The 26174-nt window shown below is 39.0% G+C and overlaps 1 protein-coding gene across 2 annotated transcripts in view; it reads left to right on the top strand.

The window, feature by feature from the left end:
- Trio (trio Rho guanine nucleotide exchange factor) overlaps positions 1-26174 on the top strand; it is a 333690-nt gene that overhangs the window by 225768 nt on the left and 81748 nt on the right. For both annotated transcript variants that reach the window (XM_027950370.3, XM_071612702.1), the window contains exons 26-33: positions 1266-1335; positions 1927-2016; positions 3827-3919; positions 6246-6357; positions 7917-8107; positions 10035-10136; positions 14047-14189; positions 14964-15063. In XM_027950370.3, coding sequence (XP_027806171.1) covers positions 1266-1335; positions 1927-2016; positions 3827-3919; positions 6246-6357; positions 7917-8107; positions 10035-10136; positions 14047-14189; positions 14964-15063 — 901 coding nt within the window. The remainder of the gene's footprint in view (positions 1-1265; positions 1336-1926; positions 2017-3826; positions 3920-6245; positions 6358-7916; positions 8108-10034; positions 10137-14046; positions 14190-14963; positions 15064-26174) is intronic.

Raw genomic sequence — 26174 nt, 5'->3', positions numbered from 1 at the left:
AAGATTTTATTCGTTTATTTTTAAGTTTTTTTAAATTTTTTGACTGATGCATCATTTGTACATATTTATGATGTACATTGTGAGATCAACTCAGTATTTAACGTATCATCTTAAAATTTTTTCTTTCTTTGTAGTGAATATATTCAAATTCCTTTCATCTAACTATTTTGAGATATGTAGTGCATTAATGTTAATTGTATTTATCATGCCGTTCCATAGAACACCAAACCACTTCTTCCTATCAAATAATAACATTGTATCTGTTGACCAATCTCTCCTTCCCACCTGCATTCCTTAGCCTCTGGTAACCATCATTCTACTCTCAACTTCTATAAGATGAGTTTTTTTTAGATTCCACTTAGTATGAGTTTATGCAGTGTTTAATTCATTTCATTTAACAGGATGTCCTCTTAAGTCCTTGCATGTTGTCATAAATAACAGGATTTACTGCTTCTGTAGGATTGAGTTCTAATTTACAATAGCTACAAAACACAAATATATAGGAGTCAATTTAACTAAATAGCTGAAAGCTCTCCATAGTGAAAACTGCAAACCATTAATTAAAGAAATAAAAAAATGATACAGATAAATGAAAACGTATCCTATGTTCATGGAGTAGGAGAATTAATATTGTTAAAATGTCCATACAGCCCAGAGTAATTTACAGATTCAGTTTCCACCCATCAAAATACCAAGGACATTTTACACAGACTTAGAAGAAAAAATCTCAAAGTTCATAAGAATTTATTTTCAATATTTACCAAAAAAAAAAAAAAAGCTGCAAAAAACACTCCTTTAGGTGGACTTTTTCCAAGACCATTAGCCAATGGTAACATGATGCTAGGCCAAAACTGATGGGCCTGCTCACCTCTACTCCCCATACCCCACCAGAAAGTATGCACATGTTAAAAGGATTCTTCTAATTGAACATTTTGTATCCCTGCATCATGACCTTAGCTACTAAATTCTAGGCTAAGATTTCTTTTAAAAGGTATTCAAAAACTAAACTATTAGGTGTTTAAAAGTCATAATAACTTACTCTGGTTAAGAGCTATAAATTTCAAAGCTATGAAAAATTGTGCTCTATATGTGTAATAAGAATTGTAATACATTCCACTGTCGTGTATTTAAAAAAATAAAATCAATTAAAAGAGCTATAAATTTTACTAATTTTAAAAATTTAGGTGGCATCAGTTTTTCCATTTCTTGCTAGCAAAATGTTTTATACCACCTTCATGATACTTTAATATTTTAATTCTTTGCAGCATCTTCCTAAAGGAGCTGGAAAAATATGAACAACTGCCAGAGGATGTTGGACATTGCTTTGTTACCTGGGTAAAGTAGCCTCATCTGCTTGTCCTCTCAGGTTATATGATGACACTGAAGAAAGTTGAAAGGGATACTGTTTATTTCTTTCTAGTCTCTCCATCTTCTGCTCATATCTGTAAATACAGAGAAAATCACCATCTTCTGCTCATATCTATACATATGGATTTTACCTCATAGATTTACATTCTTCAACTACTTATTACTATAGAATGGATTTTTTATTGGCTATAGTGATGGTATGAAAGAGAACGGTTAGTGTGCCAGGCCTCTGCTTGACCCTGTGGATTCATAGTTGAGTGCCTGTTCTGGAGGAGAGGCAGACACACAGTGATCCTATAGGTCCTTGGCTGTAAGCCTGCAGCGGAGGTTTTCTCAAACCAATGTGGACTGAGAGAGAAAAGGTGCCTGGCCCTAACTTGCCAGAGTTGGGAAAGTTTCTGAAAGGTGTATGATCAACAGGATGTAGCTCTTATTTTAATAGTTTATTTTATTTGAAGCTTAAATTTCTTTTATCCACAAAACTTCTTTCCTATATAAAAGGTTATCATACTGTTATTTGTTGAAGTTTGAATGACATACTCTAATTTTATTCTATAGGCAGACAAGTTTCAGATGTATGTCACCTATTGCAAAAATAAGCCTGATTCTACTCAGCTTATATTGGAACATGCAGGGTCCTACTTTGATGTAAGTAAAAGATTACTAAAGTTAAGCTATGAAAAATTCTAGATTATATTTAGTATACATAAAATGCAACATTACTCATAATTTCAACCAACTGCTGGTATAATATTTTCCTTTTGATCCTGTTTATGTTAGGATACTCTTATTCTGATTTTAAAAGATCCTACTCAAGTACTTGAAGCCGTTTATATGTCAGAAATTCATACATTATTCTTTATATGCAACCATGAATTTTTTACATATAATATTATGTATAGAGAGTATGAACTGCTAAAGTAAGGGGGTTTTTTCCCCCTCTGTAAAACAAAAATAATTCTTAAAAGTCTGTTGTTCGTGGGCTGGGGCTGTAGCTTAGTGGTAGAGCACTCACCTTGCAAGTGTGAGGCACTGGGTTTGATCCTCAGCACCATATAAAAAACAAATAAAGATATTGAATAAAAAAAGTCTGTTGTTCAAATATTACCAAAATCTGTTTTTAATCTTGAATTTTTTAATTATCAAAGCTTTTAATCATTTATTTGTTCTGTTTTAATCTTAACATGATATGAATTTCCAAAAGTGCTCTGCAGTAAAATTTTAGCATAACAACTAGAATCAATTATAAGTTTCATTAATTATGTTCTCATTGAGTAAAGGTATATACAGATCATCTGTTTTTTGAAAAAGATTGCAGAGCTGTTGTTTGTACAAAGGGGATGATGGAGTCTTATGATATACTATACAGAAAGTGCTTGGGTTTTCAGAGCCTAGTCAGACGAGTGCCACATATGTTTCAATCGACAAGAAGGTACTTTTGAATACTATGTGTGCTTTGGTGCACAAGGCTGTGAGGATATCATACTTATTTTTTTGGCATCACACTTGTACATGGGCAAGTGTAATTATCTGCTTTTATATGAAAGTCTGGGAAACAGAGTAAACTAAAGCCTCTGTCTTTGAGCTGAAACCTACCTGTACCTGACCCTGTTTGGGTTGTCATTCCCATGGAGCAGTAAATACCCATCAGTGCCTCTGTAATAGGAAGCTCCCAGCCTAATGGCACCTTTTTTTTTTTTTTTTTTTTTTTTTTTTTATTAAATATTTCACACAACTCCATGCTCTTGCCATTAGATGAAGACCAGCAACCAGAAACATGCAGACTTAGAAATATTTAAAGGCCCAAGCAATGATAGTATGTGGTACATTTAATGTCTGGAATCAAAGCCATTTAAGAGCCTTTGTATCCTAAAATACATCTTTAATTATAAAGGAAATCATACTTGGCCAGCTGACAGGTTTCACAAAGTTGCATGCCTTCAGTATTCCGCATTGAGTTGTTTTATTTTTTAAAGAAGCTTTCTGGGATAACTGCCTTCATTCTCTAGGACATCTGTTGACCTTCAGGTATTCTTCTATTAGTAAGAATTACTGAACATCCACCAGGTGCTACTCTACCTCTGAGCTCTGTCATTGGTATTCAGCATAGAGTGCTAAATAAAATGGACAGACTCCTCATTTGGTGAGGAATCTAAACAACCAGCAGCTTTGTGCGTGGAAATGACATAATTACAAAGTGAAGTGGGAATCCTGGTGTTAGATTTGCCATAGACTAATAATGTAGATCTTCACTTTTACCCAATTCTCTGTCCTCCTATCCAAAGTAAAATTTTAGAAGCAAAGAAGTTTTTGATAATATTTGAATATACTTTTAAGAAAATCCTATTTCAATAGGATTAAATACTTGTCAGGCATCTAGAAAACAAATGTAGTGTTATAACCATGTTTTAATAGTATAATCCTATGATAAGATTTTGTTTTGTTTCTTTAAATATAGGAGATACAGCAGCGGCATGGATTAGCCAATTCCATCTCTTCTTACCTTATTAAACCAGTTCAGCGAATAACAAAATATCAGCTCCTTTTGAAAGTATGTATAAAGAGGGCTGGGGATGTTGCTTAGGGGTAGAGCACTTGCCTCGCAAGTGTAAGGCACTGGGTTCAATCCTCAGCACCACTTAATTAATTAATTAATTGTTATTAAAGAGCATTTTAAAAGTATGCATGAAGAATATTTAGGCTGCAAAATTCATGAATTATGATTTAGTGTTTTGCCATCTTTTCTTTGTATGTTACCCTGAATTTTTAAAAATAACATTTTGCAAGTTGATATATTTTATTCATTGACATCTGATTGCTCATTGTAACAGTTACATAAGAGCGTATTCTTTGATTGTGCACCTGAACTGTACTGAATAGCCTTTGTGTCTAACATAAAATGAGATGTGAATGAGAACCTGTTAGTTCTTGACCCTCAGTTCCCAGTTTCAGCATGCTGGCTGTGGGCCAGGCACTGTGCTACTTTGCACATACTAACCTACAACAGTGCTGGTTTTCAGGTGTGGAGACTGGCTGGGCAGGACCAGGAAGTTGCCCAGAATCATCACTGATACATACAATTTGTCTTGGCTTTGAACCCAGCTTTTCCACTGAATCCCCTACTTCATGTAGCTCCCTCTCTGTTACTGTTAGTCATTTATCACACACATCTTGTGGAACATATTTGTGCAAATCTCAGGAGTTTGAGTTAAGTTGTCCCCTGCTTTTTGTTGTTGTTGTTATAAATGATAATAACTAAAATCACATTTGAAAAAATTGAATTAGTTTCAACAATACAAAAGTAAGGAAAAGTTAGAATTCATAATAAGAGTTATAATAAAATGTGTATTGTATCATCAAGAATAAATTTTCTTAACTTACAACTAATTTTTGGTGACATTTACCATATTCTTTCTTTCTTTGTTAAATCTTATTAAGCATTAGAATGAGACCTATTAACCCCCCATAACAATATTTTATGATCCTCCTACATTACAGTGTAATTTTGCTAGATATGAAAGAAATCCAGAAGATGGAATTATGAATGCCTAAAAGCTCTTACCTTTTTTTTTTTTTTTAAGTAAGAAACATTTAGAAACAACAAAAACTAATTGTGTTCTTTTATGCAAATGATACTATTATGGGACTTTTCTAATGGGAAACTTTCTATAGCTGTGTTTGGTTTGTTTTTGTGTTTCTGCTAAGCAAATGCTTTGCTACTGAACTACATCACCAGTTCCTTTTTTGAGTGTACTATAATATTCAAGTTGTGTTAAGTGATTTTATGGCCATCACTGTAGATGATGTTGGTATGAACATGAAGAAGTTAGGAGGCTAATTTGTTGATAGTCACATTTTCTCTTTACTTTCTCTTTACCCCTTGGCGTCCTCAAGATTTAAGGATTTTGTTTTTAATCTTTGGTTCCACTAAGCTAGTGCTTCAGTTTGTAAACTTTACTTCATTGTGCCCAGAAGTTCTTCCAGGAACTGTTAAAAGCGTCCTCAATCTCCCAGAAAAGGTTTTCTGCCAAAGCAGTAGTCTTGGTATATTTCATTTGTAAAGTAGCTTTTGCCAAGTTGCTCAGAATCATAGAAAGATACCATCTGGTCATGAATAAAGGTGTTTTTCAGGTAATTGAGTTACTCTTAACCACCAAGAGTGAGGCCATAATTGACTATAATATCCTATCCCTCTTCTGTGGATTACCAGGACGTGAAAGACTATTGTTACTGACTGGTTTGTAGTCACTAATACCCCAGTAAGAAATAACCCACCAGTATGTGATCTAATGTTCTGCTGTCACTCATTCAATGATGATGTTCCTCTGAGTATCCCTGAAATGTAGTTACGCACAAAGATCTCTCAGGGAGTTGTAGTTCATTCATTAGAGTTCTCTTAAACATTCTGCAGACAGAGGAAAGACATTTGTCATTAGGTGTTTATGCACATTCCTGTTCTTGCTGCAGCGTTCTGGCTGACTGGTTGGGCATTGTCTCAGTGGCACAGGAGTTCAGAATCATGTCAGGGTGATGTAGTCAGCATAACAGTGGAATCTGGTATGTCTGTCAAGTGTAACCAGTAGTCAATGATGCATTATGTATTTCTACATTTTTTAGATTATTGACAGTATATTAGTTTCATTTTGAATGATGACAGTATGTAGTTTACTCTCATGTCCTGATTTGGGCAGGAAAAACCCTACTGTCCATTGAATGAGGCAGTAATTCATTTTAGGTGAAATTATGTGCCAAATTGATCAAGCTCTGTTTTTATCTTGAAAACCATCAGTTCTCATAAATTGCTTCATTTCTGCTAAGATCTTGTTCACAGAGCATTATGGTTGCCTTCTTGAATTCATGGTATTGGTCTTCTACAGGAGCTGCTCACGTGCTGTGAGGAAGGAAAGGGAGAAATTAAAGACGGCCTTGAGGTGATGCTTAGTGTGCCAAAGCGAGCCAACGACGCCATGCACCTCAGCATGCTGGAAGGTAATGGGACTCAACATATGTGCATCCTTATGACCTGCTCATACAGGTTGTAAGTGGATTTCCTTGTCCTGAGCCTGGAAAACAGCTGCTCCACACTTTGAACTCCAGCAGCAGTTGGGTCATTTACCTCAGGCTTTCTGCCAGTGCAGGGGTGGGTAATGGGTGAATGATTTGAGCCCCGAGATTGTATAACCTTGAAAGAGCTATTGCTTCCCCATTTCTATATCCATTGCTACAGCCCTGAATATAGTGGGTACCAGACACCTGCTGATGCATTTGAATTTGGTATGTAATATGGTAAAGAGAAACTAGGTAATTACATTTAAAAATCATTACAGCACTTATAATTTCCATGAATGCTTCTGTTTCATTAAGCTGTTTCTGTGTTGCAGTGCGTGGCTCCAGTTACATGAAATTATTTGTAAGATACAGTCCTACCCTATATGCTTTTGCTAGCCTGTGTCATTTCATTAGTATCATTGAGCAATAAATTAGTTAGGTCATAGGTGCTACCGTATGTAATAAAGTCCCAAAACTCAGAGGCCAACTAGGGTCATTTTTCTTTCTCTGGCATAAAATGTGGGTCTTGTTGGGCAGCTGTTTGTGATGTCATCAAGGACTTAGGCTATGTTCCAGCTCATTTTTCTCCATCCTTGATATTGTCCTGCTTGATTAGGTACAGTAAGTTTTCAGGACTACATTAACATTCCATCTAGGAGAAAGTAGGGATGGAGGATGGATAGGGAACCTAGATAGGCAGAGACTACAAGTTGTACATACTCTTCTCACTTGCCCAGAATGGGGACTCCTGGCTGCTCCTAACTGCAGACAAGGCTGGGAAATGAAGTGCCTATTTGCAGTGGCTCTAGAGGGAATTTCTGCTAGGGAGAAGACGACAGTGGAAATGGACGGTAATGAGCAATTTGTGTCCCAGATACTGCTTGGTTAAGCTCTGGTGGCCACTTCTACAATGAGAAGAACAGTAACAAACATCAGTGCCTGGCCAGGGCAAGGCTGGCTCACATGCAGAGTGTTCCAGGCTCACACAGGATGGTGACTGGGGATGTCTTCAAGAGGGAGGACTAGTTAGTGCCTTGAGGAAAGGCAAGACTAGGTCTGGAGCAGAGTATCTGGGAAGGATGTTCAGCCTGAGGAAACACAGACTGAAGCAATATGAGCAATGGAGAAGCCATTCTGGGTAGAGAAGAAATGTTGTGAATGAGGGGTGAGGAGCAGAGCAAGTTAAACCAGAGTTCAGGTGATGTGAGTGCCAACCTGAGGGGACAGAACTGAAAGAAGAAAGCTATGAGGAATCACTGAGGTTTATTGTTGTAGTTTGGAACAAAGGAAAATATATGCAAAGTGGTATTTACAAAGAAATGCCCTTTGTAGGATAGAGCAGTGGTGCAGAGACTAGAGTCAGAGAGTCAGATGGGTAATTCTAATCTGAGATTTAATTGATGGGTATCTTATAAGTGTTGAAATAGCAATATTACTTTCTTGTACATCATTTTTCCTTTTTCTTTTAAATTGATTTGCCTACATTTTTCTTGTTGTAGGGTTTGATGAAAACATTGAGTCTCAGGGAGAGCTCATCTTGCAAGAGTCCTTCCAAGTGTGGGACCCAAAAACCTTAATTCGAAAGGGTCGAGAGCGGCATCTCTTTCTTTTTGAAATGTCCTTAGTATTTAGTAAAGAAGTAAAAGATTCCAGTGGGAGAAGCAAGTACCTTTACAAAAGCAAATTATTTGTAAGTATAGACATTCAGAATTATAATTGTACAGGTAACATAATTGCAACCTTTTGTGGGTGGAGAAAAATTACGATTTGTTTCCTTCAACTTAACTTCCCAAACTATTCAAAAATGAGTCTGAATTGTGATAATGTTTTCATCTTCAGTGAAATTCTCCAACACCCCTGAGTCCACTAGGGGGCATACTGGAATTTCATACACAGGAAACCTGCTCTTCCTAAGTCCTATAGCATCTAGCTTGAGGAAAAAGAAAATATTTTACAAATGAATTTAAACTGTTTTTCTCTTGTATTCATTAACTAACCTCTCATATCATGACAATTATCTTTTTGTTCATAAACATGGTTATATATTCAAGCAGCCTTACTTGGTGGTTCAGTATAGATTGTTAATGATGAAGTTCTTTTTAAATATAAATTTATAAAAAGTAAATGTACAAATAAATGTATGACCCTTTATAAAGCAAGGTGTCATCATTAGAAAAAATTTATATAAGCAAAGATAAGTTTGAAAACTCCACAACCCACCTATACAGAGACAGCCTCTTAAGCAGTTGGCAGACTCAGTGATGCATTTCATCTCTTATCTAACCTGTCAGTGTCCTTCTGGGGAGAGAAAATTACCTGGTACCATTTCATTACAATAGCCAACCCAGCCAGCCTCTATGAAAGTACATGTCTACAGAATAGCTTTTTAGCCAAGGAAGTCCTCAGGTCCCCACACATCCAGTTTCCTTAGTGGGCCTTCTCTCAGAGGTCTGACAACATAGAATTGCTGGGCAGAGTCCAGGGGAGGGTCAGGTCTGGTTGGATAAGACTAAGGAGAAATCACCACCTTTGCTTGAGTTCCTTTATGGCAGATATATATCTGCCATAAAGGAACACACACACATGTGTGTGTGTGTGTGTGTGTGTATATAATGTTAGTAGATATTTGGAATTTGGATAGCTTATATATTATACATTTTATGATATTTGTGTATTAAACTCCTAAAATAATAAATACCCCCAAGTATAAAAATCATCTTAATAATAACCTAGAGTTTGCAAGTTCATACTAATGGTTTGCAAACCAGTTTCTTGGCTGACATCCTGCTTGAGATTATCTTTTGGATCAGAGCTTGCCTTACATCATTTTAGGTCACATTCTGACTAGAAACAAAAAAATGCAGTGTTGCTGGCTAGTAATTTCACTAGCTTACATTAATTTGCCCCTAGAGACCTAGCTAGTCTGCTTTGGAAGCTTACACATCTTCACTTAATTTATCTTTTAAAAGTTTTAAGATTCCCTTAGAGGCCACCTTTGTAGTTCCATTATGAATCACTTCCTTTTTCTGGGAGAATGCATTAGGGATGAGCTTGATTGTGGGAGAGGGACTAAAGATAATGACCTTCATCTGCATGTTCCATGTTCTGCATATATCACAGAGAAAGATTTTGTTTCTTTGCTGTTTAAATTACTGGTAGAATACTAAAAAGTGAATTCCATGTATAAATAAATTGGAAAATAATTGTTCAAACATCATTGCCTTCTATGAAGATATGTTACTAATAGTGAAAATTCATTGTGGCAGCCCTTTTAGGATAATGAAAAATGCATTTGTTGTTTATAAGATTGAAAATGGTCATCTCTTGATTTTCTGGATAGAAAAATTTTCACATCTTTTGGCTTCCTTCCTCTGGATGTTCTGCTTAATGACCTGCATTGGTATCTCCAGTGGAAATATTCGGAGACGGTGAAAAAAGAAACCAATCACCTGTGGCCTAAAACAAAATTTCCTCATTTTAACTAAAAGGAGGTCTAATGCAGAGAAATTATGTGTTGTAATCTAGCATGTCCACAAGTGACCAAACTGTTTTGTCCCTGTTCTACATCCTACCAGAATTTTACTGTCCTCTAATTATATCATTTTTTTTTAATGCAGACCTCAGAGTTGGGCGTCACAGAACATGTTGAAGGGGATCCTTGCAAATTTGCACTGTGGGTAGGGAGGACGCCAACTTCAGATAACAAAATTGTCCTTAAGGTATGTTCATCTAAAGCTGGGACATGCTATGTGAGGAGTTTCTTGTGTCTTTGTGTGGCTGTGTGCTTTTCTTGTTAAAGCAGATAGGTTTCCATATCATTGTATCTGTTGGGATTGGTGACTACCATAGAAAGAATAGTAGAATAAATGCAATTTGGAATTCTGATGATGAAATAACTTGAGCTAAATTTTGCTAGCCTCGTGAAAGAATAAATGGAGGAAAATCTTTTTAAAACCTATTAATTTAGTCTTATAAAGAAATAATTGTTTCTGCTGGGCATGGTGCCACACACCTGTAACCCCAACAACTTGGGAAGCTGAAACAGGAGGATTGTAAGTTCAAGGCCAGCCCCAGCAACTTAGGCCTTAAACAACTTGGTGAGACCCTGGCTTAAAATAAAAAATAAAGAGGGTTGTGGATGTAGCTGAGTGGTAAATGATCCCGGGATTAGATCCAAGTATCGCCAGGACCACCCCCGCCAAAAAAAAAATTAATAGTATTATTAATTAATTAATTAATTCTTTAAGAGATGCAAGAATTTGACGTGTGGGAGGAATGAGATACACACCAGTAACTCTCATTGCATACTCTGGAGTTTCCAGAGGGAAAAAAGTCTGTGACAGGAAGTTGAAACCTAATGGGCCAAGAATCTTCACAGGATCCTCTTTAGCTTTCTAGTTTGGGGGCAGAATGAAAAGCAGATTAGTTATAAATAATGGAGTTTGATACTATTTAAAATTCAAATCTACAAAGGGTACTTTTGGCTTTATAGCTTTGGGGAGAGGAAAATATCTTTGCATATTTGATTTGAACTCTCCTTTAGTTTTACTAACCTAGGAACAGCAGAGAATGTCTTACGTACACCGCCGCCACAACCACCATCACCACCACCACCACCACCACCACCACACCACCCTTCTGTATTTGAGGAAATACAGATGGAATGGTCTTTCTTAACTGTCTGGAAAAACCATAAGTGACTTCAGAATGTTTTGAGGAAGACATAGCTAATGATTTGTAGAATATTGGAGATGAGCCAAAGTGTAATGGGAACTGGTGCATGAACTTACATGTGAGTTATTGTGTCTCTTGCATACCTTTTAAATCTCTCTGGTATTTCCGGCAACCCTGAGTTGTTCATCTGTCCATTGCTCTTTTTTGAGTCTGCCCTTTAATAACTACTGACTGTGGAAGCCATTATGTTGTTCAGGTCTTTATTCAGATGTTAATAATGGATTATTTTTCAGTGAATATATGATTACCAGCCCAGTGTGTTCTTCTATAGAGTACACTTTACACTGATAGCTAAATTTTAGATAACTGAATTTTTCTAAGGTGTAAAATTTTTAAAGTATACTCAAGATATTAAAATTTCTGATTTGCATGAACTAGGCACATGAGCTGAAGTGGCAAGTGCCCAAAGTGTGTTTTTAAGAAATGGTGCTAGATATGGACTGTTTTCACTTAGAACTTATTTTAAATGCTCATGATACAATTGAAGAATAAGACTTACTGCAGTCTCTACTATATGAAAAGTTTCCAGGGAATTTTGAGTATTTAACTTTTTCCAGCTTTCAAGGAGGGACTGAAGAAAATAACGTGTGCTTTAATTTCAGAGATTGCTTTGTGGTGTTGGCAGTGATGGTGGAGGATGTGGTATGATGGTGGTGTAGACAGAAGTGTTGGTGTAGATTTTGATACTGATAGTATAGATTGTAGAAATGTTGGTTTAAACAATGGTATTGGTGGTGATGAAGGTGTCAGTGATGATGCTAGTTGGTAGTGCTAGTGACAACATTTAGCAATTGATGACAGTGTAAATGGCAGTAAAGGTATAGACAGTGGTATACCTGGTGCTGTATATGGTGGTAGGACAGCTGTGGGTGGTAATGGTGAAGGTGTAGATTCTGATGTAGTGACGCTAACATAGATGGTGGTGTGGTGCTGGTGTACAGTGTGGTGCTAATGTAGATGGTGGAGCTGGTGAGAGTGTAAATGTATAGATATAGGTGTGATGGTGCTGGGAGTAGTGATGGGGAGGATAATGGTGGTAATGACTGCAGTGGTGATGGCCTAGTAGTTGTAAAACAAAACTTTGGTCTTTTTTTAGTTGTTTAGTCTGCAAAGGAGAATTTTATTTCTAAATCATCAACTTAAAAACAGTTTGAAATTACTCTGAGTATGAAACAAATTATTCTCTTCTCAGCCAAGTGCTGCCTTTTACTTGGTATTTTAGTTGAGTTACTTTTACTGTTTCTGAAAGAGTGGCACAATGTATTTATTGCTGTAATTTTTTTTTAATCTTTTTTGGAACTGGGGGTCAAACCTAGGGCTTTGCTAATGCAAGGCAGATTCTTTGCCACTGAGCTACATCCCAGCCCAATTCCTATAAATATAATGATTGATTTGCATAAGAATTTTTTTCATACTAAACCATATTAATATTTTTTTTTCAGTTGTTTCCAAACTCTGCCAAATGCTCTTTTTCATATACTTCTCTTTGTTTAATCTCCAAATATTAGTATCAGGCATTTAAATTCCTGATCTGTACTTTTCAAAGTTGTTTTCTTCATTTATTTCCCAGTTTCTACTCTCAGTGACTTTAAAAACATATCCTCCACTTTACACATTTTATATTACAAAGAGGGTTATTAATTTTAATTTCTTTCTCAACATAGCTTTGGTTTTCTGTTTTCAAAAACAAGGTTCTCAGGGAGAAATGTTGGGTGCCTCTCCCTTCATGATCTCATCTATGATCCCACTGACAATCATTTAATCATTTACAAGGAATTATACTTAAATCCTAGGAGGTGGGTGTTTGCCACAAGAAAATTAGAAAACTGTTACTAAGGTTTAGAACATGTAGAAAAGAAAAGAAAAGAAAGAAACAAAAACCTCTTTTAAGGCAGAGCAAATAAAGAAAAAGTGGAAAAAATGATGCCACATGCATTTGTTCAGCAGATGCTTACTGAGCATCTACCCGTGCCATTTCCAGAGAACATTTCCCCAGAGTTGTAGTGGGATTGAAGTTATTTGCAGTTGGTGACTGTGGCCTGAAGCACATTTCTGAATGTATCCTTGTTTGAATTCCTCACTGATAAGGAGGATTATAGAGTGCCCAGGGCATTTGATAGGGAGAGAACAAGGCAGCATTAACTTTCCATTTTTCAAAACTAATTTTTCTGTTGGGCACATTGGCACCCACTTATAAATCCCAGCGGCTCAGGAGGCTGAGTCAGGAGGATCACAAGTTCAAAGCCTGCCTCATCAACTTAACGAGATCCTAAGCAACTTAGTGAGACTCTGTCTCAAAATAAAATATAAAAAGATTGGGGATTGAAGTTATTTGCAGTTGGTGACTGTGGCCTGAAGCACATTTCTGAAGGTATCCTTGTTTGAATTCCTCACTGATAAGGAGGATGATAGAGGCTCTCTGTGGAGTCCCTGTGGGAGTCAGTGGGATACTCCACCTGAGGCACCTGCCTGGCACCTGCCAGCAGCAGCATCCCAGGACCCCAGCAGATGAAGCATCAGGATTGTGGGGTTTGGTCATTTCCCTGCTAACTGTTTGCTGGCCCCTAACCAACACATAATGTCTCTTAAATGGCCTCAGTGATTATTTTGGTTTGGGGTGGTTGTTTTTTCATATTTCTCCATGGCTGCCTGAAAGGTACAGGGACTGGAGGATGATGGATTATTAGAATAGTGAGAGATCTTGAATAATGTATGTGCTATGAAATATCCACAGTTTAAGTCGTTTATTTGGTGGCAAATTAAACATAAGATGTGATTCTTTTCTGCTGAGAAGTTCTTTTGAAAAATGGGAAACTCAAGGGAAGTCATGGTGTGGTTGGTGCAGGTTGTGACAAGAGCCTGCTTGATTCTGAGCAATTCTGACACCTTACTCAGGCTTCCAGTATCGAGAACAAGCAGGACTGGATAAAGCACATCCGCGAAGTAATACAGGAAAGGACCATCCACCTGAAAGGAGCCCTGAAGGAGCCCATTCACATCCCCAAAACAGCGCCAGCCACGAGACAGAAGGGAAGGAGGTGAGTGCCCAGGGCATTTGATAGGGAGAGAACAAGGCAGCATTAACTTTCCATTTTTCAAAACTAATTTTTCTGTTGGGCACATTGGCACCCACTTATAAATCCCAGCGGCTCAGGAGGCTGAGTCAGGAGGATCACAAGTTCAAAGCCTGCCTCATCAACTTAACGAGGTCCTAAGCAACTTAGTGAGACTCTGTCTCAAAATAAAATATAAAAAGGTTGGGGATGTGTCTTAGAGGTTAGGGGGCCCTGGGTTTATTCCACAATACCTCCCCCCAAATCATTTTTTTTCAAACATTTTAAGGTATGTGTTTTAAAATACCATTCTCATATAACATTCTTAGTGCTGAAACTGCTCCATTACTCTAAAGTAAATAAAAGGCTGTGTGCAAACACTCCAACTCCCTTTCCCACCCAGAGCCCTGCTGAGTACACACATATAAATCATGATGTGACCTCTGACAAGTTACAGACATCTGAACATTTTTGCTTTCTCAGTCCTGAAATGGATATAATCCTAACAGACTTTTTTTTTTTTTTAGTATGTTGAGCATTCAATGGAATGATACATGTTAGACACGTAGCACAGCAGTAGCAAAAGGCTTGTGCCCAAGACAGTGAGTTATCATTATTAATATAACACTGGTCCCAGATCATTCTCATATATACTTGAACTTACAGGCACTTCTTTCAGCAAATCTGTTATTTCTCCAGTGACTGTCAGATGATCTTCACCAGTCCAGTCAGGAACTGAAAGTTTCTTTGTACCACCAGGGATGGAGAGGACCTGGACAGCCAAGGGGATGGCAGCAGCCAGCCTGATACAATTTCCATCGCCTCTCGGACGTCTCAGAACACATTGGATAGTGATAAGGTGAGCTGACTCCAGCATTTCTATAGGGAGGCCAGAGTAGATAGTGTCTGTCAAAGCTGCTGCTGCCTGTCTGTATATGACAGTTTGTCATCAACATTTTCAAACACTTTCAGTGTACCAAGAGTGGTACCAGGTAACCACAGCAAGGGACAGAGACTGAGGGCTTATGGTGAAAAGGCTTAGTCCTGAGGATTCAGAATTGCTCAGCTCTTCCCATCCAGACTTGCTTAGTTAATCATATTTGTGTCAAGATATTCGAAGTAAATAAAAGGCTGTGTGCAAACACAGTATTATATTTCTAGAATGCTAGACGTGTGTTCGAGCTTTTTTTATTTTAAGCAAAAGAACCTATTGAAATAAAATCTAACCCAAAACATCAGTATTTAAAAGTGGAGCTGCTCTTGCTGAAGCAGAGGTGGTGGCATCTTCTGTGGTGCCCCTGAGGTGCCCCCTCAGAGCTTGGGGTGCACAGAACACAGAAAATATGCCCTAGAGTTTACAGCAGTAATAATCACTGGAAGGACAAATATGATTTTTATCAAAAAACATATATGTAGATATGCCTTCTTCAGAAGTAGTCCAGAGCATCCCATGATTTTGTCTTGACAGAATCCAAAAAACCTGCAAAATAAATTGACAGTACAATTTGGAATCCTAGGTTTATGAGACAGACAAAATATCAGAGGAGACCTGTGTCAGAGCTGGTGGGGACATTTATCTTGATGAAGTCTTCTGTTATATTTCTAGAATGCTAGACCAAATTGTTATTTTTTAATTTGACAGTAAATATGGGTTTATTTAAATCATCAGTTCAGAGTTCCTGAGTTTCTCACTCTCCAGTACAAGTATTCTTTGTTACGTAAGACAAAAGTCATGATCAATGAGCTGTAGGTGTCTGCCCTTCTCCAGGGTTCCCAAGCCCACTCATTTATAGCAAGGGGCACTGTCTTGGCCTCAAAGCCTTGGGAAATGACAACTGGAGAGACCAGTCCAGCATTTGGGGGATTACTTCGGGTGGCATGTCTCCAAGTCCCAGATCTTGGTCATTTCTCTCAATTTTGCAGAATTCACGGTCTTGGACATTGTAGTTTCCAGGACAGTACTGGAGAATAAAAAGAATATCTCATTTTATTTTGATCAGAGCCTATTAGTTACATTCAGCAGATAATCATTTCTTCCCAATAGTAATAATAAGAAATCAGATAAATGACATGTTTAGGCATTTGGTGCCCAATAGTATTTCTTGCGAAGGTCTCATCCCATGACCATTTAGTTTAGAAAAATATAGTTAGAACTTGGAAATATTTTGTTAGAGTAATACTGATTACTTTGGTGTTTTGTGAGTTTTGTTTTGTCCTGTTTTTAAATAATCAAGTGACTGAGTTACCTAGTCAGTTTTCATGAGACCACCACCTGGAAGAAAGTCAGATAGTAGTTACTGAATGTAAGGGGAATGGCCACTTCGACTCAGGGTATTTCACAGATTGTTTTTCAGAATCACCATCCATCCCCAAGTTCACATTCTTACAAATTATACTCTCGTGGATCTATTTTAGGATTTACCCCAGAATAGAGTTTAAAAGCTTATAATCAAGCAATCATAACAATGAAATTGCCAAAGAGATTCATGTAAAAAATTGTACTTAGAAAGTTAGGTAAGACTTCTGGAATTTGACCCAGGAAATAAGGTGATGTTTCTTTGGGTAGTTCGTGGATGAGTGGCTGTGGGAGTCAAGAAATGCCCCCTCCATCCCAAAGGTACTCTTGAGTCTCCAGCTTATCAGTGGTCCAGAGCCACACCTTGCTCCTTCCAGGTGGAGGACTCACTTGCTAGTACCCACCTCCCTTCCACTCCAGGGCCGCCCTAGTCACCTGAGGTATGTGGCAGCTTGGGATTCGAAGGAAGCTTCCACAGAAACAGGCACTCTTCTGGAATTAGGAATGGTAAAGCTAATACTACTTCAAGTCTGTTATAGCATGGTGGGGCTTGTGTGAACTTGGAAGAGGAAGACTAAATCACTAACAGAAAGGGTTTGTAGAAATGAACCATTTTACCCTGGGAGTCCACCTGGGATATTAAAGTTTAAAAGAACCACATTTAAATATTTTATCTGTGAAGATAGTTCGACAGTATGCATTTGCTTCCTTGAATGTGTTTTCTCTGAAGTTCATTCCTGAGCTCTGAAATCTCTGAAGGGCCACCCTGCCGAGCTTCTTCCCAGGGATCCATGCTTGCTCAGCAGCACTCGCCCTCACATTCCCCAGTTCTCCAAGTGACTATATTCTATGATCTTTCCATAAACATGGCTTACACTTCCTTCATGCTCCTCAATGAGACCACAGGTCCTTCCCAGGCCCTGAAGTATGATAAAGGGATGAAATATCTTCCCACAGCAATAGAACTGGGAGGCTGTGTTCAGTTCCTGGGCCCTGTGTTTGAATTAGCATAAGCACCTTTGAGACTTGGAGTTGGGGACTTTATGAAAAGGAAGGAGTGTGTTTGCTCCCTCCCCCATGTACCTGCCTTCACAGGTGCTCTCCTCAAAAAAGGCTTTCTTTTAGTCATTGCTCTTTTCATGTTTCTCTGCTGGAACATTTTAGGGTCGGTTGATGATTCAAGGGGATATTGCCTTGAAAATCAGGGAACTACATTCTGTCTTGAGTCACTTGTAAAATACTCATTTTCTTAACCAGCAGCCCTCTTATCTCCAGTGGCAGAAACTGTTCCTGTGTCTCAAGGTTCTCTCCACCCTTCACTTTTCAATTTAAGCAGCCCCTGATTACTCGGGCAGATGGGTCTGGCAAAGGAAGTTACTTAATGACATTCTTTTGCCTGTTTTGCCTAATTTATTATGTCTGTTATGAGTTAGTCCTTATCATGAAATTTGGTTTCATTTCAGAAACTGGGTGGGGGATGTTTTTGGCTCAGCTTCTTAGAGAATTCTGAAGGAATACGTTATCTGTCAGGGCTGTTAGTAATTCTCAGTTGAGGCACAAAAGGTTTAGGACCCAGAGACACGCCCTTTCCAGGGAGCAGTGTCAGCAAAGCTTCCAGGGCTGGTCAGGACACAAGCCACATGCTCTATAAGCATGTGTCCTCTTTTGAGAATATCAGTTTTTAAAATATACAATCTCTTTGTTCCAGAAGTAAGTTTAGTACCGATTCTTGCTGACATTCATGGAACTTAGACTGATAAAGTGATCTTATGAAAATGTAATTCAGGTTCCAAAAAATCAAATGCTTTCCAGATTTTTATCTCACCCGTGCTGAGCGCATGTCCCTGAGGTAGGGAGGAGAGTTCTGAGCCAACCCTGGGGCATTGAGGAGCCAGGCCCAGATGAGGCTTGCAGAGCCAGAAACAGAATGTGGATTCAATCAGCTGTCATTTCCTAGATCTTATTATTTCATACTAGAGCTGAATTCAGAACTCAATATTTTTGTAGTTATATTTAAAAAGCAGTTTTTAAACCCTCTCCCCCGTTTTTTATTAGTCTGTAATTTGTATTAGTTAACTAAAATTTATATTATGAGGAAATCAGAAAACATGGGAACCAAACAAAATCACCAAAGCAAGATGAAGCCCCATGGAAAAGCCAGCCCAAGCAGCAGGCCACTCATGAGCTGTCTTTGGGATATAAGATAATGCAGTTCTTACTTCTAATAAGGAAAAATTAATTTGAGACTAATATTTGCATGAATTCCACCTAAGCTTATAACGTGATTCTATGAATCCACATATTTGAAAAAGAAAGTGGTTGCAGTTATTCTTAATGAAGCTGTAGTACTGTGTTGGGGACATATAGTCAACCTTTTCTACCAAGTGACATTCTATACCTCAGAAATTTAGTTAACCTTATATAAATCACAGTCAGGGTAGTGTGAACATTTTAAATATGGCTTAACTCACGTCCTGAGAAAGGAAATAGATCTGTCAAAAAATGCTTGCATCCGGCCTGCTGAGCATATCCTGTGTTCTTACATCCTGCCTCCGTCCACCCTTCCTGGCTCAGAAAGGCACAGAATGCCCTCTGGTGGGAGAGAATGTGCTCTGGGCCTGGCCCTGCTCTCTTACTCAGAGAGAAGGTGCATGATCTCTTGGTCTATCCAAAGCTTTGAGTTTCCGGAACCTCATATAAGTTTGCCCCTGTCTTAAGGATGAAATTGAGTTGTTAAATTCAGTAGCCTTTCTACAAAACAGGGTGTGGTTTTCATCTTCTCCAACACAGCGCTCTAGATCTCATATGCTCATTCTCTGCTCAGACTATACACAGCAGTAACACAGAGAATGTGACATGCCAAGAGCATATGGTTAAGAACAAAGAAACACTCACTAGCAGGCCTTTAGCCTTGGTGGCTTCCTCGCCACCCAATTTTTCTGTGCTTCAGTTTCCCCATCTATAAATGGGGAAAATAATACTACTGCCCTCATGGTTGTGAGCATTGGGAATGTGGACATTTCCAGTGGGCATTTAGAACAGTACCTAGCTAATATCCCTGCAGGGCCTCATACATGCTATCTTGTGTCTTTATGATAAAAATGTCTTCATGATCCATCACTGTTGGGTCATTGACTTTGCTGCTGCTGTTGCAGATTACCGTTTGCATTGGCCTCACTTTCCTCTATGTGGACACTCATGATCACAGTAGTTTTAGAAGCTACTTGTGCTCATTAGGGGCTGGAAGTCACTGAGCTCTTGTGCCTGGGCTGTGCTCTTTGGTTGTTTATTAGTAGCACACCAACTATGTACTGGATGGGCACAGATACTGCAGAGGAGACTCTTTCTTAACACATTTGCCTAGCATTGTGGCCCACGCATGTGCAGTAATCTCAGAAAGTTCACAGAGTAGGCTCATGCATTTAAATACTCAGTGATGATCACCATGTAAGCCTTACTTATGGTAGGTACAGTGATAGGGTCCATGTAGTGTTTGTTTCCTTCTTTTACTAATCTTTGTTCTCTATTTTTCTAAATGACTGTGGCTTTTCTTAGTATTTCTTAGATGACTTTAAATACTAGGGTAAAACCACAAAATTAATGTAGTCTTTGATTACTTTACCCAATCAGAAAAACAAATCCCCCCGGCTTAAGTAGGAAGCCTCAGTTCTGAGAAAGGGCTTTTTCTGTTAAGTAAAGTTTGATTAGAAATACTAAAAATGTTTTTAAATGTAAAAGTGTTTTTATATGACATGATCAAACATCCTATTAAAGTTGATGATAAACTCTTGATTCAGACTTGAGGCTCTTCCCTCCTGGTGAGGGCCACAGTTAGCTCGGTGATATTAGCTGGTTAATGTCAGTTCTTCAAATTGGTGGTCCCTCCTTAAAGATAAAAGGAAATACAACAAACAGATTTCTTTGGGTAAATTGTCCAAAGAGAAGTTTCTTATTTTCTAGAGCCTAGAGGTGCTGTTGGTTTCCAGTTGCCCACTTCTTCCCAGCTCCTCTTTTTCTGCTTCATAGGCAGCAGAACTTTTAATTAGAATGTTCCCAAATCCTCTGTGGGAGGTGTCAGCCGCTCTTGGTGTTATTATACCCGTGAGGTGGATGCCACATTGGTCATCCTCTGCCTGGGCAAGCCCCTCAACCTGTGGCCTGTGGTTCTCCCTTGCTCTGATTGCCTTTGGATGGTAAAGTTGGCCTTTTTGGCTGCTTCTTTTAAATTCAGCCTTTTTACATCTAATATTTCATTCTAACTCATGTTTGTAACCCACTCAAGGAACCCTTCCAAGACTTCTTTCACATAAGAAAATCAGTGTGGAGGCTGGAGGCGTATCTCAGTGGTTGTGCACTTTCCTGGCATATACCATTCCTATACTGGAAAAAAAAAAAAAGAATGAAAAGCAGTGGTGGTCCTGTTAGTGAAGAGCAGAGGGAGTGACATCCCTAAATACTGCACTCACTAATTCTTTTATGGATAAAATGTTGAGTATATTAAACTGCGGGTTTCAAAAAAGATTTTATATCTAGATTATATAGATTTCTTTTTTCTTTTTTTTTTTTTTTTTGGTTTTTCATTGTGGTAAAAAGAGCCATAGTATAAAATTTGTCATCTTCACCATTTCTAAGTTCTTGCAGATTTCTTCGTGTATTGCCGGTGTATAAAGGTTATCACAGTAGTCATCTTTCATACTCTTAAACAGCAGAATTGACTGAACTAGTCTCCTTGGATTTGGCCTTCTGTAAACTAGCCTGGGCGTTGGTGTGAGCACAGGAGCCCTGCTGTCAGAATGGAAGCGGATGGGATCCTGGGGCAAGATAGCATTTATCAGGGGGATTGTTCAGGTTGCCTGGGGTTGCCTATTCTTTAACCATTGCCAATAATGGAGCTATACTCTTTAATCCCCTTTAACCAAACAATTGCTTTTTGTGTGTGTGAAACCTTTACAAAACTGCAAGACTCTTTTGTGAGGTTTCTGAATGACTAAACATAGCTGGGCTTTAGGGTCTGACTGTTCTCAAAAGTTGATACACTTTGTTCTTTTGGGGAGAATGGCTTTCATTAGACCACATTCCCCCTTTCCTTTTGAATTGCTTTCAGAAAACTGGCCAGGTGTCCTCCTGCAGTCTATCTTTACCACATTAGGACTTTGGTTCTTGAAACACAATCATTTGCAGGAGGGCTGTGTTGCCCACCATCCCATTCTTAAAGAGCCTCCTCCTTGGGAAGGAGAACTCATCTTGGCTCAGTGATTCAAACCAGGTGTTTGCTGTTGTCTATTGAGAAATCTATGTTCTTGTAACCTAAAACTGCCTCCTTATGTGGGGGTGCTATGAGGTGTGGAGAAGGCCATGACCGTGGGGGAAATCCCCAGCCATGCGCTATGTTGGCACACATTATTAACAGACTCAGGCAAGGCCACCTATGACATGCTTTCTTGGGACAGCATAGAAAATATAACTCTTTGTGTAGTGATTATTGAGGGTTTGTAAGCCTGCAATCAGAGATGAATATTTCATTCTTTCATATGAAACACATAAACACATAAACGGCATTTGTAGTCGTTCTGGAGAGAATTCAGGCAAAGGAGCCCTGGTTTGATTTTGCAAGTTACACATGTATTTGGGTTGATGGCACTCCCCTATCACCCCTCTCAGAGGGCAGTGGTGTGGTCTTTGGAAGAGGCACATCATTGGTAGTGTCTGTGGCCTATGGTTAAATTTCAGGATCATTATTGTCATGCTCATTGGTAACCACATTAATATTTTAAAGGTGAAAATCTTAAATGTTTTTTAAAGTTCATCTTCTGATGTGAGCTTCACAAGTGTTAATGTGAGCTATGGAATAAATGCATTTCTGAACCAAATGCTTATAGTCAGGAGCCCATGATCAAAGTCTATAACAATACAAAAGGGAAAAAGATACTATGAAAGCTTTCATATGTTTGAAAAAGAAAAGTGAAATTTCAAATAGTTCAATGAAATGGTATTGGTATTGGTCAGCATTGTAATGAAATTCAGTCACGGGGGGTAGAAATGTCCCTGGGATGAAGGATGACATACTTAGTGATGTACAATATATTTTCTAAACTTCTTCTACTTAACGAATGTGACTCTTGAAAATCAGTACTGTTGCCAGGCGTGGTAGTATATGCCCATAATCCCAGTATCTGAGGTCTGAGGCATGAGGATCACAAGTTTGAGGCCAACCTCAGCAACTTATCAAGGCCCTAAGCAACTTAGTGAGACCCTGTCTCCAAATAAAAACTAAAAAGGGATAGGGATGTGTCTTAGTGGTTAAGCACCCCTGGTTCAATTTCCAGTACCAAAAACATATGTAAGCAAAAAAGAAGTAGTTCTTAATTTTAAATTAACAAACCTGTTCTTAAAGAGATGCTTTTTGTAGCAAGAGGTTTAAAATATTTAAATGTGAACATTAAGAAAAGAATATATAGAACAGCTCTTTCCTGGGGAAAACATCCATTTAAAACTTCCCTTAATTAAATCATTCTTATCTGTTATTACTGATAAAGCCAGTTGACTGAGAGAGATGAAGATATTTTTAAGTGATAATTTTGGTACTCTGAAATATTCTGGTACTGGATTTTCTTAACAAATTCTGGAAAGCCTTTAAAAATTTTTTAACTTATTGTGTGATTCATTGTCAGAACAGGCTCAATTTTTATTTCTTATATTGTGTCAAGTACACAGATGTTTCTAATCATTTTGGTAACTCTGTAAGGGACTAAAAAAAATTCGTGTCAGAAATAAAGTCTAACTTGATTCTCCTTCCTGGGCAGCCCCCCTCTCCCTTTCCCACCCTTCCCCCACAAAACCCATCCTCAGCTCTGAGTGGTCTGAAAAGTTAATAAGACTCTGGAGAAGGAACAGGCAAAGGGCTGGATGAGGTAGTGTCCTTCCCAGGGGCAGCAGTGGGGCTGCTGGAGGAATGTCAGGGAAGCCAGGAGGGCTTCTGCCAGCACCAGTTCAGTAAAGGAGCAGTCGGCCAATGGTCATAGGGGAGCCCTGGCAGGGCCACCATGTCCTAGGAAGGAAGGTCCTGGGGCTGTGGCAAGGTGGACTGTGTGGAGGCTGGTTCATCACTGGTACTGGGTACATCACTGGTACTAGGTACTCATTCCCTCTGGGATGGGAAGCATCACTGCTCCTTTTTATAAGGATTAACTATTTCTAGAATATGAGGCTCTAAGAAAATTTTTTTCCAGACTGGGCCTCTACCCTTGACTTTTTAACATTAGCATCTTTGACTGATCAGAAACTTGTGAAAATTAGCGTAGTTTTCCCAGAGATATTTGTAAAATTTAAAAGGAAATTAAACATTTGTGAACATTTTCTGTGTGGCCTAGCAAAGATGACTCATTTTTGTCTATAATGGTTCTTCATCATGGGAGAGTTTTGTTTTGTTTTGCTCTTTGTGGTTGTCTAAAGGATATATTTTTCTTATTGTAAATCTCTAAACCTTCTCTTAAGAAATAGTCTGTTAGAACAGAAGGGTAGTCAACAGCACAGAGCACGACAGGGCAGCCAATGGTCCTCAGCATGGACAGGTGGCCCAGGAAACAGTTCAGGAACATGAGCCATTGAAGAATTCACAAATTCCCTATTCTCCGGTGTACACTTTGTTCAGAGGACTCTCAGGATGGTAGTAACACGGATGATTCCCAGCATGAGGCTGAGCCGCTCCTTTCACTCAATCCTCAGAGACACGTCCTATTCCTTGCCACAGCCCTTGTGATCTGTCTGCTAATGCCCTTTGGGTGACCAAAGGTCTAGGCATTCTAAAGTTGAAACATGGCACTGTTGGCTCATGAAGTTACAGAGGAAAAGCAGTATCATGTCTGTTTTCCAAAGGCACTACCTTCATCATCAGAGCAAAATTTAATAAGCATTTGGTTATGGTGTGCAAACACATACAGAGTAACAGGCAAACTTTAGGAGTTGCTAGCTATTCAATAGTGGGTCTGTGCAAGCCTTGTGCCTGCCATCACTGGTACTGGGTACTCAGTGGTGACCAAGACTAGCTTTGTCTCTGCCCTTATAGACAGGTATGGAAGGTTCATGGGAGAGTGACCCATTGCTGCTTTCTGGTCATGAGGGCACACACAGACATGGCTCATTTTAGAATTGAAGTATAAGCTGTTGCAGAACCAACTGCTAAGGGTGGCATATATGGGAGAAACTTCCGAGGGTGCTTTGGTGGGAGGCTTTGATAGACAAAGTAGGGTCATGGGGCTCTGAGCAATGTAGACCAAGTATATGCAGGAGCCATCTTAGAAGTAACAGATGGGCACTTCTGGTTGTGGAGCACATGAGCCTGGCCATGTGGCTTAGGACCTGCTTGTGGGCACTTGAATCCTGTGTCAAGGAGTTTGTGTCTAAGGTTTTTGAATATGAGGATCCACATTTTGAAAAGGTCATTGATAGCATTGTTCAGATGGCCACTCAGGAGGTCACTGCAAAAACCCAAATGCAGTGATTGGTGTGGGTATTCAGAGAAAGTAGGTAATAAAAAGCCACGCTGGAATCTGTTGACAGCATGGGGGGTGCACATAGAAAATGAGATTCATTGAGCTTAAGTGACTTGCTGCTGATTCCATCACTAAAGAGGCAACACCAGAAGAGAAACAGATGGAAGTGGGGGCATAATGAGTTTTGTCCTAGCTTCACTGTGGGAGGGAAAGAGCATGCCAAGTTGTCCAGCAGAATGAGAAGCATGGGGCTGCCGGCTGGCGCATCCTTGGACTCACAGCTGAGGGTATGGTTGAAAAGCCCACACAGGGACAGTGGAGACACAGGAGAGATGGAACCTGGGCACAAGGAACTAGTCACAAGATTTGTGCATAGGAGAAACATTAGTGAACGTATGAGCCCTGTCTCCAAGGAGCTTATAGGTTGAAGGACTAGCACAAGCAGACATGGAGAGGCCAGAAGATGGCTCCGTGTTCTGAGGGTGAGGACCAGGAGTGGCAGACCAAGGAGAGCCACTCTTGGAGGGTCAGATGTGTTTTCAGAGCTTCTTTGTACTGAAACATTGTCTCCCTCTTCAAAAAGTGCTGTATGCTAATTTTAAAACTTAAAGCAAACTAATAAAAACTGCTTCAAGACTACTTAGGGGATTATTTTGAAATATGAGGACAAAATGGGGGGAAATGGAGGAATGGGAAGGGAGCTCTCAGAGCACCCTGAGCAAGACATTCCAGAATCACAGGCCCGTTGTCTTTTCAGCCTCCCCGTCTTTGTGGAGGCTTCTTTCCTATCTACTTGATGCCTAAAGAGCCTGCATGCTCCGAAGTAAGCGATGCTCCCTCACCTCCAGAGTAAAATCTGGAATAGAACTTTATCCCATTTTATCATCATATTTCATTATAATTCCCTATGTACCTCTTAAGTAGTTTGTGCTTGCTACAAGTTTTTAAATTAGTATATAGTACTTTTTGAGAAGGGAGATGTCTCAGGTACAAGGAGATTTGGATGCTCATGAAAAATCACATCCATTTCTGTGAACCCCTTCGAAAATTATGACCAGAGGTGAGAACATGAAATTTACATTGCTATCTCATGGTTCCAAAGCGAAGCATAAGGTAGTGCAGCCACAGAGCTCCCCCCTGGAAACTGGCCATGCCTTTGACCTGTTGCAGAATGGAAGGTGA

This window comes from Marmota flaviventris, chromosome 5, assembly GCF_047511675.1.
Source record: "Marmota flaviventris isolate mMarFla1 chromosome 5, mMarFla1.hap1, whole genome shotgun sequence".
Classification (NCBI taxonomy): domain Eukaryota; kingdom Metazoa; phylum Chordata; class Mammalia; order Rodentia; family Sciuridae; genus Marmota; species Marmota flaviventris.
This window is presented reverse-complemented; position numbering and strand designations above follow the sequence as displayed.